This window comes from Cataglyphis hispanica, chromosome 6 (assembly GCF_021464435.1).
Source record: "Cataglyphis hispanica isolate Lineage 1 chromosome 6, ULB_Chis1_1.0, whole genome shotgun sequence".
Lineage (NCBI taxonomy): Eukaryota > Metazoa > Arthropoda > Insecta > Hymenoptera > Formicidae > Cataglyphis > Cataglyphis hispanica.
The window spans coordinates 1,933,026-1,946,672 of record NC_065959.1 but is presented as its reverse complement, the minus strand read 5'-3'; the positions used below and the strand labels follow the sequence as shown (position 1 = coordinate 1,946,672).

General features: G+C 30.4%; 4 protein-coding genes and 1 long non-coding RNA gene across 6 annotated transcripts; 2 read left to right on the top strand and 3 right to left on the bottom strand.

Moving 5' to 3' along the window:
- The first annotated feature begins 334 nt into the window (after positions 1-334).
- Positions 335-2,491, top strand: LOC126850458 (dehydrogenase/reductase SDR family member 11-like). Of its 2 annotated transcripts, XM_050593501.1 has the most exons (6): positions 335-601; positions 893-1,105; positions 1,311-1,564; positions 1,785-1,931; positions 2,041-2,078; positions 2,376-2,491. In XM_050593501.1, coding segments are annotated over exons 1-6 (747 nt in total). In that variant the 5' UTR covers positions 335-507; the 3' UTR covers positions 2,377-2,491. The 2 variants fall into 2 exon arrangements, with proteins under 2 accessions (XP_050449458.1, XP_050449457.1); XM_050593500.1 differs by lacking the exon at positions 2,376-2,491 and having other exon boundaries at positions 336-601; positions 2,041-2,199.
- LOC126850463 (uncharacterized) lies at positions 1,797-3,465 on the bottom strand. Its single transcript, XR_007687548.1, has 3 exons — positions 3,334-3,465; positions 2,349-2,471; positions 1,797-1,940 (listed from the first exon to the last, which is right to left on the bottom strand). It is a non-coding gene; the product is annotated as an uncharacterized LOC126850463 (long non-coding RNA).
- On the top strand, positions 3,346-4,718 carry LOC126850460 (dehydrogenase/reductase SDR family member 11-like). The gene is made up of 4 exons (XM_050593503.1): positions 3,346-3,485; positions 3,607-3,871; positions 3,958-4,133; positions 4,456-4,718. Exons 1-4 carry the CDS (start codon positions 3,354-3,356, stop codon positions 4,627-4,629), a joined length of 747 nt encoding a protein of 248 aa, XP_050449460.1. The 5' UTR covers positions 3,346-3,353; the 3' UTR covers positions 4,630-4,718.
- Positions 4,719-8,395: 3,677 nt separating this feature from the next.
- LOC126850459 (serine/arginine-rich splicing factor 1B) lies at positions 8,396-12,216 on the bottom strand. Its single transcript, XM_050593502.1, has 4 exons — positions 12,103-12,216; positions 11,635-12,014; positions 10,544-10,928; positions 8,396-10,307 (listed from the first exon to the last, which is right to left on the bottom strand). The coding sequence occupies exons 2-4, from the start codon at positions 11,802-11,804 to the stop codon at positions 10,116-10,118; spliced, it is 747 nt and encodes a 248-aa protein (XP_050449459.1). The 5' UTR covers positions 11,805-12,014; positions 12,103-12,216; the 3' UTR covers positions 8,396-10,115.
- A 176-nt stretch (positions 12,217-12,392) lies between these two features.
- Positions 12,393-13,496, bottom strand: LOC126850461 (uncharacterized). The gene is made up of 4 exons (XM_050593504.1): positions 13,227-13,496; positions 13,010-13,071; positions 12,716-12,830; positions 12,393-12,641 (listed from the first exon to the last, which is right to left on the bottom strand). Exons 1-4 carry the CDS (start codon positions 13,259-13,261, stop codon positions 12,578-12,580), a joined length of 276 nt encoding a protein of 91 aa, XP_050449461.1. The 5' UTR covers positions 13,262-13,496; the 3' UTR covers positions 12,393-12,577.
- Positions 13,497-13,647: the final 151 nt, after the last annotated feature.

The window sequence follows — 13,647 nt, the reverse complement described above, 5'->3', positions numbered from 1 at the left end:
AATAAATAAATCTTAAAAATTTGACATAAATTGATAAACAAAAATAATCAACAAATAAAATATATCAATTTATGAAATAAAACCGATATAAATAAATTAATCAATAAATGTAATTATAAATGTAATAAATTGAAAAATTTCATATAGCAAAAAATACAAATATATATTTTTAAAAGTATAAAAATAATAAAATAAATTATTTATCTCTCATGACACCATAAAATGAAAATATAATAAATCAAATTTATTCATAATCAGATCGGATAACTCTCGTTTTATGTTTCTAGTAATAGTATCACCGATCTTTCATTTCATCGAAAAGATTGAGATTCAATCTAACAAACAAATATAATCGTATTTGATCGAGGCCACAATATCAGTTATGCGAACTATTGAATTTCATACCTGACCAGATACCTGTCTTTTTTTCACTGATGTCTGGAGCACATAAGCACGATCTTATTACTGAAGACTTGTGGTCTGCAGTCGCATCTCGAATCTCGTTACATGAAGATGGATCGATGGATGGGAAAAGTAGCTGTGGTTACCGGAGCCAGCGCCGGAATTGGTGCAGCGATTGTTCGAAGTCTCGTTAAACAAGGTAAGTAAAAACTGAAATTTTACATAAATATTGCATTAAAATTTATTTTGATCAAGGAACAGATTTGAATTTGCTTTGCAATTTCGAGTGTTTATCTCGACTTGTCGGCGCGAGATAACTTGTCGTAATACCATCTGCTAATTGAAAAGTATTCGTATTACATTCATAAATAAAATCTAATGCTATTTGTTCTATTTGTAAAATAATAAAATATGTTAGAAAATTATGTAAATAAAAAAAGATCAATCTTCTTTGATCTTTTTAGAACACTTTTTCATTTTATTATTGCAGGTATGATAGTGGTGGGCTTTGCGAGGAGAGTGGAGAAAATTAAGGAAATCGCTGACAACTTGGAAGATTCCCCGGGAAAACTCTATCCCGTAGAATGCGACATCACTAATGAGAAAAACGTAATGTCAGCTTTCGCATGGGTGAAGGATCATCTTGGCCCGCTAAGCGTTCTCGTAAATAGCGCCGGTATCATTAAGGAATCATCTCTCATAGGTGCCAAATTTTATCAAAATTTAACGTTCGATAAAATAATGTATCTCCAGAAAAAAAACTTTTATTTTTATTTTTCAATGTCAAAGCTATTTTGTTCGACTAAAATAGATAAGAATATAATAATTATTTTTTACAAATATTAAAAACGCATTTTAAAAAAATTTTTTCAACATGGAATGTTGAATTGCAATTGCATTTTTTACAGACGGCACCTTAGAAGAATGGCAATCTGTATTCGACGTGAATGTTTTGGGACTCTGTCTCTGTACGCGCGAGGCCGTTCGTACGATGCGTGAAACGACTGCCGAGGATGCCGTGGTGATCCACGTGAACAGTTTGGCCGCTGAGAGGATACCCTTCGTACCAGGATTCAGTGTGTATCCGGGGTCGAAGCGCGCTGTCACCGGCCTCGCCCAGACTTTACGACACGAGCTTGCAGGCACGCATATACGAGTCACGGTAAGACATTCGAGAGAGATATGCTTTTAATAATTATTTTATTGATAAAATATTATATATATTTAAAAATTATATATTTTATTAATATAATGTATTATTGATTATATAATAATTATATATATTCTTATATAAGTACCTTAAAATATTTTTTTTTATTTTTTAATTATTGATAAATTTCTCTCTTTCTTTGTTTCTATTTACATTTTTTTCTTTTTTACAGAGCATCAGCCCCGGTTTAGTCGCGACCGATTTCATGGCTTCTTACAGCATGTTCTCACCAGAAGCACTAGCGGTGATGCCGACTTTGGATCCGGATGATGTTGCGGCAGCGGTGATTTACGTGCTATCCAATCCTCCTCACGTTCTGGTATATCATCTATACATACGTTTTTAAAGCATTCCTTTTTTCATATTACGTAAAAGAAAATTTAAAAAACTTGCAATTTACGATTGAGAAAATAATCTTCTTTTTGCAGATACAAGATATCGTGTTGAGACCTTTGGGCGAATCATGGTAATCAATTTTCAAGTCAATTATATATACAATGAATTATATATGAAATATTAATTATAATCTAACAATTTTATTTGCTTTTTATGGTAGAATAGTGTTAATAAAGAAAAGTGGATTTACACTCATATATCTCTTCCTTTTCCTATTTCAAATAGCGCAAAATCTACTGTTTTCAAAGATAAATTAATTACGAGTCATATAAGAAATATCTAGTAAAACGAGAATTCTCAATGAAAGAGAGACTCTCATAAGATGCTTAATAAGACTTACTTAAATCTTCTCGTCGGCTAATGACAGACTACACCGGCTACTTCATATGCAAAGATTCGCCGATGGAATGGATCGTTGATCGTTTGGGGTGAAGAGACTTCACTTCTCCACTCTCTGAAAATTCTGATGCAACACTCTTAATGAAGATATATCGTCTTATCGTTCTCTGCGCCTTCTTCGGAAATAGCGCGCGAATTTTCGTCAGCGTATTTTGTGTATCTTATTCTAATTTTATATTTGAATAGAAACTTTATTTTACAATTTGACATATTGAGTAGTTGAGTCTCTTAAGCATTAGCGCTATTATTTTATTTCTATTTTCTATTAATTTTAGTACTGATGCAAAGTATATCCAGTATTAATCAATCGAATATCAAAGATGATAAACATGTACATAAATATCTCATTAATTTTAATATTTATATGATCAATCCTCAATATGTATCTTATTATTAATTTTCCTTACAATTAATTAATAATTTTACGAAAACTTCTGCAATACAATTTGCCCCAACAATATTAATACAATGTAAAAAAAAAAGAAAACGCAATATATATTTTCTAGATAATGTAATTATTTAAATAAATTAAATGTCGACAATCCTTTAATTAAACGTCTTTTTTAATAATCTGTTTCCGCGAGAGAACTCGCAACATCGGACGATGATATGCATTATCTGCAAGCGAGCGTGGCGGTAGTCTTAAATATTACCCAGAGGTTTGCATGCCGAAAAAACAAGCGGTAATATTGATACAAATAATATGCAATATTCGCGCGGGAATACATCATCCAGAAAATATTCAGAAAACACAATGAACTATCTAGACGCCTGATAGATTACGCGCGACCCCTTAATCAAAGGCCAGATTTTCAGCTGGCAAATCAGTGGTATAAAGAGGTGTCGTGGATGCGGATTGGCATGCAGAAGCTTTTCGCGCACGCTTTTCAGTGTAAGCAGTATTTTCTCTCTCCTGTAATTCTTACATTCAACGCAAATCTTCAACATGAATCCTTTGTTGAACAAGACTGCTCTCATCACCGACGCCACTGACGGAATCGGTAAGGCCATCTTAGAAGAGTTATTGTCGAAGGGACTCAAAGTCATCGGTCTCGCCCGCGATATAAATCAGCTAAAGGTAAACATTTTTTAAATAAATTATTAAAAATCAATAATTAAAAACCACATATAAAGTTAGAAATTCAATAAAAGATTATTATATAGAAAAAGAAAGTATATAAAAGTTGTTAATTGTATAGCTGCTCGCGGAAGAACTGAAAGGCAAACCCGGCAAACTCTATCCCCTTCAATGCGACATGAGCCTTCAAAACGATATTGAGGGCGCATTGGAATGGATAGAGAAGAATTTGGGAGCTGTGGATATTCTGATAAATAACGCAGCTATCAATCTCGATTGGTCCACTCTCACCGGCGCAATAGAAGACCTTAAGAAAACTCTTGACATTAACATAATTGGTTTAATGTCTATCACCAAAGGAATTTTGCAGTTAATGAAGAACAAGGGTAAATTTTAATATTGTTTTCAGAGGGAAGCACACGCAGATACATAATATTAAATACTTATTCTAAATTATCTTTTTATTTATTAGGACTCGATAATGGTGCCATCGTTAATATCAACGATATATGCGATCTCAAGAGCTTGCCTCTTGCTACCGATCGTCCCATTTCCCCGGCATATGCTTCCAGTAAATCCGCGTTGACCACGTTGACCGAGTCTCTTCATTTGGAATTGGCACAAAACGAGTCCAACATCAAAATAATCGTAAGTAGTTTTGAAAGCTGCATAATAAACATTTAACTAAAAAAGAAATTAAAATTTTCTAATTTTATTATTCCAACATAAAAAATTATAATTTTCTTTACAACGCGATTTTTTGACATTTACATAATTAAAACATAGTTTAGAGACTTTCTGTTGTAGTTTCTTGCAGACAATATATAATTTTTAAAAATCATTACTTAATTATTATATTTAAAATTTTTGCGAGAATAAAAAAATCATATTGAACAAGAAAATTATTTTAGCATACTATCTTTCTTCGATTGATATCGTTAATATAATTTTTTATTTTTTCGTATGACAGAATATTTCTCCGGGTTTAGTGGAAACCGACCTTACGCAACAGTGGCTGAAGGAGAATCCACGATTAGCCCTGAAACCGAAGAACGTGGCGGATGCTATCCTCTTCTCGTTGCAAACTCCGGAGAATGTGCTTATTAAGGATCTGATTATTACGCCTATTCGAGAGATTATTTGAACTAATATTGGATGAAATCGATGCCTACGATGAATATTGTAATATTTAGTAAACATATCACGTAAAGGAAAATCAAATAAAGTGCTTACATTTTTCAAATATAAAACATGAATTTATTACATATTAACCCTCTTAATAATACACCAATACTTTATAGAAAGAATATGCTTTTCTTTTAAACATACATCATTCTCAAATTTCTTATTATGAATACGCATGAATGTCATCATTTAGAAATTTCCGTATAAATATATGCTTTTTTGTAGCTTATTTTTAAGATACTTATCGATAATTATTGTCAAATAAAAAATAGGCAACAAAAATAATTAAAATTAAAAAATTAAAAAAAGAAAAAACCTTATGCTTATCTGAGAACATCTATGATATTTCTTGTCTAAAGAAAAATCTTTAAGTAAAAGTCATAAAACAATTCACATTCTAAATGAACGATGTTGCGTTTGACCAAATAAATTTTTTACGCATGTCCGAGAGAGAATATATAGAAGTTGTTTGTTCAAGACGATGATTGAAGGTGAATTGTATAAAACAATGCCATGTGTTTACGTTGACGTGTTTATTTCATAATTATTCCGTTTACCAATCTAGTAACTTACAAAATCTAGTATTGTGTTAAGAAATGGATTGCAAAAAAAGCGATACGTTAGGATAGTTTTATTTAATGAAAGTGTAAAGCGATTGTTTTAATGCTTCTTTGGAAAGAAATGTATCCTGTATAACATAGGTACGTGATATTGTACTGAATAATAAATAAAATCATAAAATGATAAATTTGTATGTAATATATGTTTAAGAATAACGATAAAAAATAGGAATTATTATCAATGTCGGCAATCAGGTATTTGTGGATAAATACACACTATGCGAGAACGTTATAGATTCGACGCTGTATATGTTTACTTATTATATATTAATTATATCTCACATATTTGTATAACAATTAAATATAAAAAAACGATATAACATAAGGAAAATAAAAAAATAAATAGGTTAATTTAAACAAAAAACGCAAAACTGTTATCAATTAATTGCTATTGTTGCTATTGTTACAAAATTTGTCTTGCGTTACACACAACGAATTTCATAACAATGTGCACATGAAGCTGAACACAGAAAAGATTGATTATTAAATGCAAACATATTTTAAGACTTTTTCAAGGCACAGGCGTGTTACTAACTGCGTTTGCCTTGTCGATGACAAAAATGAAAATACGAATATAAGAATATTTTCGAAGAGAGCATGCACAGAGAAATAAATATCGATATATATCTCAGGTATAAACTGTTTACAAATACCTTATGGCAAGCCACATCATCACATCCACGTGATTCATCTCTCCGTGAAAAATGACACATCCAATCTATCTTGTTTATCCCCACTAAACACGAGTCCAAATTCCATATCCGACCTAGGAGAGAAATCCGTGAACCCTATGAAGCGCGAATGATATATCCAAATCCACATCCTTATCCATATTGCGCATATCGTTCATCTTAATGAATCCGAGTGATCCGCTCGATACGATCCGATGAAAGTGTAGGCAACTCTTTTATCCTTATCCAAAAATATCTGTCCATGCATACTATAATTTATCCCGTTTCCGAATCCTGTCAGCATCCTAATCCGGACATAATTCGGAATCCTGTCCGTCGTATCATTCGAGTTCCTCTAAAACTATGGAGCCAGTTCTCGTCAAGATGACAGAGAGTTTGCTTTATACTCAAACGCGTACCATCCTCTTGTTTATGCCAGTTAATTCCTGAAGACTCGCACTGTGTAGTTTACGCGACAAAAAAAAGTACACTTGACGGACGCCATTGGTCGGAAAAACGGTTGTAATTATCGCAAGACACGTCTTTTTTCTGAGAATTGAACTTTAAATTGCCGATGTTATCAAATATACGATATTAGGCGTGCAGTAGTCTTTTCAAAGAATCACTTCCACCTTTGAAATTAACACTAAATGCGAATTATTTTACATGCATATATAACTTAATAAAAAAAAACCATTGAGAAAAAATCGAGTCTAATATTGAAGTCATCTGTTGCATCAATAAAAGAGGATAAACATCGAAAATCCATCCTCAATGTGAGTAATCCGAAAAATTAATCTTCTCTCACTAAAGTTTAAGAAACTTTGAAACTATAAACAAAATCTTTCCAACAGAATCCAGTTGCAGTTGACAATCCATTACTAGTTTGACTGTTCAGATTATAAATGAATTAATAAACGCGATATATTTATTTATTAATTAACATTACGCAGAAATAATACGCGCTCGAAGCACTTTATCCGAATAAACACATAATATAAAAAGGAAGTCCCACTCTCGTTATGTTTCTCGTTTAAAACAGCGACACATAAAAATGTCGAGCTTCAAACTGGAATTTTACTAGTTTCAAAAAGAAATATTAATGATTTTTCGCCTCCTTGTAATGGACTTGCCAACGTTTCCTGATCCGGCAATCGAGAATCCTTGAACAAATCATTTTTCATTTCACTCTCCAAAATTCTCTCCTGATCCTCAATTTCCTCTTGAAAGTATCCCGTTTCGCTATTCTCATTTTCATCTATGTCTTTTAATCCTTTTATAATTTATGCTCTCCAAAACGCAATCCATCTTATCCCAACGTCAAGCGAATGTGTATTATATCCATCCAAGAAGTAAGATCGTGTTGATTTCAGTTTTTCATTCATTGTGTTACAATCCAATCCAATATACAAAAGAAGAAAAAATACATTAGTTTCTTATATATGATGTAAATTATAATTTTAGATGATATACAATTTATTAATGCAAACGTAATCCTTGTGATGTAAAGAGACGTATAATATATATAGTATATATACACTGTATATATAAAATATAGATTTCTTATGACAAAAGATTTTAAACATTGCATTATCAAGAAATAAATATATATATTCATGTAATATAAAGTTTAAAAAATGATGTACATAATAAGATGAGATCACACAGGATTAATTTGCAAAATGTAATAATTACAAGATATCAAATGTTTTCCTTTCATAAATGTGCAACTTTAGGATATAATAAAAGTTTTTAAAAATACATTTTTAATTACAAAGTTTTGAGAAATATACGAGAAAGGAAAACACGCAAACAGAGAGATGTAAAAAATAATATATCAATTAATAATTATTTCATCGCACTTCATATATCTGAAACGAAGTTGAAAAAAGACTTTGATATAGAACATTCACAGAACAAGAGAAGTGAGCTAATTGAGAGTCAAGCGTAATAATCAAAGACGCAAAATAATACTTTTTCTTCAAATGTGATTTGAGAAAAATATGAGAATTATCAGAAAAATAATTATTTTACATCTTGATTACTGCGCTTGGTTCTCAATTAACTCGTTTTCTATTCCATGGATATTATATATCACTTGAAATTTATTTTAGTTTGGATATATTACTAATGTATCCAGACTATACTCATAATATATTATATTGTATGTTTTCACACTGACGAGTGTTAAAGAATTCTAGATGGTTAGATTCTTTTCTAAAAAATAATTTCACGTAATATTTAACGCAAAATAAAAAAAAAAATAACTTATAAAACATCATTAATTAAAGATCATTCAAATATGTCATCAAATACATGTTATTTGTAAAGCGAATTAGATTGTGTATGAGTTGGTGATATTATAGCGAAGAGAATTTTACGCCAATATAATTGTATATATATAATATATAATAATAAACTCTGTGTGTCATGCTCTGTGTATCATCTCATATATTTTGTTATAGAGTATGTATGCGCGATATATTGTCATCACTACACATATTCGATCCGGAATTATTTTGATTTAAATGATAAATTAATGGTGTAAACAATCTTGAGGTATTTATCTGTACACATAAAAATTATCTATTAGAGTCAATAATCTAAAAAAAAAAATATTTTGTATGACAAATATATGCTATTTTATATTTATATACTTCTGTGAAAGGCGTGTGTAGAAGAGATCTATCAAACGTTGCACATCTTCTCAAGATGACAAATTTTTCGATAAATTTAAGAGTTGAGTTTTGACAATATGAAAAAGACTCTTCAAATCCTTCAAACAATTTTAAACCAAGAAATAGAATATGCAATTTTTGCAGCTGCATATTAGTAAGAGTTATTTAACTACATATGTAGTACTATAATAATATAGACTAATATTAGATATATATCTATTAATTTAGTAATATACAGTATAAAAACACAAATAAGTGTTTTTAGTAATTATAATTATTATAATGTTAGTAATTTAAAAACTTATGACGAGAGAAAAACATCTCCTTAACTGAAATAAAACTATTTTAATCCTGTTTTATATTTATATACGAAGAGTTTACCTGCAACATACTTTATTACTATACACATTTATTGTACGATAAAATTTGATATTCGCTTGACAATGTTAGGCAAAATTTTCCTAATTAATCTATATAAAGATAATTTTAATTATAAAAGGATATTAGAAAAAGAGAGAGAAAGAGAAAGTAAAGAAAAAGTATCATATAATACATATGCAGTAATTACAAAAGGTAAGAAAATCTTTGTTAGGCAAGTTTAAAATATAATGTTTCACTGTGATAATTTGAATCTTTATATGCGAATAGAAAGACTCAAATACACCAAGATATTTTACAGGATAATTTCAATATGATCAATCATAGTCACCATTTTGTATCGTGTATCTTAGCAAAAAGTGAGAGAATCAGAATTTGTTATTGACAATTAAAAATATTCACAATAGATGTCAATGACATTAGTACTGCTTATATTACAGTTAAGCCAAAATACATGGTAGGTATGTTACAGCTTTAAATCCAGTATTTTGCCAAAAGTCTCATTAATAATACTTCAAAATTGTTATACATTTCACAAATGGTAGTGATGACAAAACAAATTGGCGAATATGTGAAGGAATGTATTTTTAAATATAGAAGAATAATTCTAACAGTTTGGATAAAAAAAACACACATGTTCACAAGCATGATATCATTTTTATGAGAATAATAAAATTCAATAGAATTCAATAGAATTATTGTATTAGGCAATCAGCTTTAAAAATTCAATGTTAGAAAACTTTTATTAAAATAATAAGTAAAAAGTGAAATCATTAAATTAATTTGCGTCTGTGTTAAATGATAGGTATATTCATTTTAAAAATAAGAGATGTAAAGAATAATGATGGCATATACATATGTATATATGCCACAAGTATCAATATGCTTTTCTCAAACTATATATCAAATACAATTGAATGAATAATTAATTTAAATAATGTGAAGAAATTAATTTGAATCTTTTTACAAAATCTATTTGAATTGGAAGAAGAAATTCTTATTGAATAGAATTTAAATCAGCAATAATGAAACATAGTAAAGAGCAATTTTCAATATAAACCTGTACTTATGTTATCATGTGAAACACATACGTACACACTAGTCGTACGAGCGAGATCTGGAGCGAGATCTTGATCGCGAGTAATTACGCCGCAACGGCGAATAAGTAGGAGAGCCACGACGCCGCGGGCTGTAGCTACGAGAACGGCTACGGCCTCTCTCTCTATCTTCGCTGCGTCCTCTATCGCCACCGTTATGATCTTCCTTCACACGAATGTAAGCTACTTCGCCCTATAAATCATGTAATATCAAACGGTTAATTAAATTAAAAATAAAGTACGATAATAGATTATAAGCACATAAAAGCAAGTAGGAAAGTATTAAAAAAGTGACATATGTATATAAATATATAATGTTTATATCTATTTCATATGTAAATATTATATATTATATCAAATATATATTAAAATTGGCATTTCAATGTGAAAGCAGCAATAAGCAAAATTAGGGATAACAGCAGATCGTACCTCATGCGATCTAAATCGCGAATCATCTAATTTCTTCACGGCGTATTTCATATCATCGTGGCGTAGAAATTCAACGACACCAGTACCGTCTTTATAAACGTCTGCGAAGCATACGTCACCAGCCTCGCGCATATGATCCTTGAGATCCTGCCAGCTTCCGGTCGGTGGCAGGCCGCTTACTAGCACTCTGTATTGTGATCGTCGCGCTGGAGGACCTCGACCACGAGAATTGCTCATCTCACCGCGGCCACCTCTACCGCTGTCGCCAGCTCCTCGTCCACCGCGAAAATTATTGCTGGGACCGCCACCGCGCGGAAATTCGACTCTTAATCTATAACCGTCATAGTCGTAACCGTCTCTCGCATGTACTGCATCTTCCGCATCTCTGAAAGACATACATATGCTTAGATATAACTTCACTCTTCTGTAATAAAACTACTTTTTATATAACTCTTGAAAGTAGAATATGTATCCGTAAATCTTTACACAATAAACAAATATAATAATTATGGTGAATATCATATACATATAACACACAAATGTAAGAAAAATTATATTTGTACAAAATATCAGTGTCAAAGTTATATTGCGTTAAATCTTAGAATTGTTCTATTTTATGTACAGGCAGTAAAAACAGATAATTATTTTATATATGTTTAAAGGTTTATTTTTAACAGGTGTCTTCTAATAGAAGAAAATATCTAGTATTTTTTTATGCAAGAAATCTTGTAACATCTCAGCATACAAATAATTTTATTATTATGTTCAAAATCGCTTATTATTTGTTTGTAATAATTATATATATATATATATATATATATATATATATATATATATATATATATATATATTCATGCATGTAATCTATATGTACACATGTAAATACATATTTATGTATGTATGTATGTATGTATGTATGTATGTATGTATGTATGTATGTATGTATGTATGTATGTATGTATGTATGTATGTATGTATGTATGTATGTATGTATGTATGTATGTATGTATGTATGTATGTATGTATGTATGTATGTATGTATGTATATGTACGTAAAATTTTTGGCATGTTAGTTTTTGCTAGAAGCTTACCTTGGATCGTCAAATTCAACGAAAGCGAATGGCGGCCCTCGGCGATTTTTCAAGTCAACGAAAGTAACTTTACCAAACTTGTAGAAAAGATCTTGGATGTCCTTTGTACGGATGTCGGGTGGCAAATTTCCCACATATATTCTACACTCATTTCTACCGCCGTGAGACATGATATCTACTTTCTCGCCGTACTAAGGAAGTACGGTGTTCGGATGTACACCGAAAAGGAATTCTTGCGAAGTAACGTAATCGCGGAGCGGAGTAAAAATTTCGTCCTATTCTTCTGCGCGTTTAGAGTTTAGAGACTTTAGAGAAACAAACAAGATGGAGACACCGGGTAGTGGCGTGATCAACGTAAGATTTCCGAAGACCTTTGGACACTGAAATTAATCGAAATTTAAACACGATGCGTGAGATACAGAAATGTCAAATCAGAAAGTGAAGACCATTTCTATAATCGATATTCACACAACAAAAAATGGGGATTCTTATGCAGAATTCACAATCCGACAATACGATGTTCGGTTTCCGGTATCCAATAGCAAAGAGTCACGCGCGGTGACAACGCAACTTCGGTTTCAGGATTACCAACGTTGAGAAATAAATTATGTCTCGATGGATAAATGGTGTTTGTATACACACGTTCATAAATATACATCTTGCGTAGACATACCACAGAGAGAAGATAGAAAAGAATCGACGATCCTTTTTCTTCTCATATAATCTGTTTATTATTAATTATATTATTATATTAATAATTATTACTTATTATTATTTATTTATTTCTTACATCATCTGTGGTTTTTCTATCTTGTCGATGATACACAAAGAATCGATATTATTTTTAAATTATAATTTAATTTAAATTTTAAACAGAATATTCCTAGACACATCTTATTTCAGATATAAAGAGTTTCAGGCATATATGTAACGAGTAATTATTTTAAGTCGATATATCTTTATATACAGCACCAACTACAGGACCCATACGATGTATAATACACTGGCTGAAATTTGTTTGCAATTGTTTGTAATAGTATTCAACAAATTTTTATCTTGATTTATCAATAAATCAGCTTACCTGCTATCGTTTTGAAGCGATATGATCGGTGCCTTAGATTTAGGCTCTAATTTTGCAACTAGACCCGATATAGCTGCTATTAATCCTGCGCTCTCACTTGACGCATCACCTTTAACTACAAGTGTTTTTTTTTACAATCTTGAACATTAATTTACAAATTTTATATTTATTATTTTCTAGAGTTTCTTTGATTTTATGTTTATAATATATATATATATATATATATATATATATATATATATATATATATAATATTATGTTTATTTTATATTTATACTTTCAATAACTCATTACCTCCTAAGCAGAGACCAGAATGATCTACTAAAATACAACCAATAATGCCTTCCTTAGTATACCTGAAGAATTAATATATATAGTATCCATTATAATATATATTTTTTAAATGATTAAAAAAATAAGAAAACAATTTATGAAATTCATATTATTAAGATTTTTTTGCACCTTTAATATACATATAAGCTATATATATACACTACAATATATAACTTACATGTCGTCCAATGTTTTAACTAAATTTCGTTCCATTCTCAATATTTTATTTCATAAGCTCATGAAAAAAAGTAACTATTTCTGTTAAAAATTAATAAGTTTCGTCTATAACAAGAACAATCTTGTTATCGTATATGATTGCATAGATTTCGCTTGAAGTCACTCGTTATTTACGTTTACGTGTTTTCCTAAAGCTAACCTTCGATGACAGTTTGTGATTACGGTCTATAGCGTGATGTATATCGCAAATTGAAATATACAAGTATGAACACACACAGATATATATATCTATCATGTACCACGTGATCAGTCTCAGGCAATTTTATATACCGAATACGTCTTTAATAAAAACTATTATGTGTGGTAATTTGAACTTTACCCTGCGCTTCCGTTATATTGTAAAACGTATTGTATGTATGAAT

What these genes read in the sequence shown, in the direction of transcription:
- LOC126850458 (XM_050593500.1), top strand. Translation starts at nt 508, where the DNA reads ATGAAGATGGATCGATGGATGGGAAAAGTAGCTGTGGTTACCGGAGCC. An exon ending in GCACGCATATACGAGTCACG is followed by an intron (nt 1,565 to 1,784) that starts GTAAGACATTCG and finishes TCTTTTTTACAG; the next exon opens with AGCATCAGCCCCGGTTTAGT. An exon ending in CCAATCCTCCTCACGTTCTG is followed by an intron (nt 1,932 to 2,040) that starts GTATATCATCTA and finishes TTCTTTTTGCAG; the next exon opens with ATACAAGATATCGTGTTGAG.
- LOC126850459 (XM_050593502.1), bottom strand. Translation starts at nt 11,804, where the DNA reads ATGTCTCACGGCGGTAGAAATGAGTGTAGAATATATGTGGGAAATTTG. An exon ending in GTTGAATTTGACGATCCAAG is followed by an intron (nt 10,929 to 11,634) that starts GTAAGCTTCTAG and finishes TATGTCTTTCAG; the next exon opens with AGATGCGGAAGATGCAGTAC. An exon ending in CGCGATTTAGATCGCATGAG is followed by an intron (nt 10,308 to 10,543) that starts GTACGATCTGCT and finishes CATGATTTATAG; the next exon opens with GGCGAAGTAGCTTACATTCG.
- LOC126850460 (XM_050593503.1), top strand. Translation starts at nt 3,354, where the DNA reads ATGAATCCTTTGTTGAACAAGACTGCTCTCATCACCGACGCCACTGAC. An exon ending in GCGATATAAATCAGCTAAAG is followed by an intron (nt 3,486 to 3,606) that starts GTAAACATTTTT and finishes TTAATTGTATAG; the next exon opens with CTGCTCGCGGAAGAACTGAA. An exon ending in AGTCCAACATCAAAATAATC is followed by an intron (nt 4,134 to 4,455) that starts GTAAGTAGTTTT and finishes TTCGTATGACAG; the next exon opens with AATATTTCTCCGGGTTTAGT.
- LOC126850461 (XM_050593504.1), bottom strand. Translation starts at nt 13,261, where the DNA reads ATGGAACGAAATTTAGTTAAAACATTGGACGACAT. An exon ending in GTTAAAACATTGGACGACAT is followed by an intron (nt 13,072 to 13,226) that starts GTAAGTTATATA and finishes TTAATTCTTCAG; the next exon opens with GTATACTAAGGAAGGCATTA. An exon ending in TCGCTTCAAAACGATAGCAG is followed by an intron (nt 12,642 to 12,715) that starts GTAAGCTGATTT and finishes AACAAATTTCAG; the next exon opens with CCAGTGTATTATACATCGTA.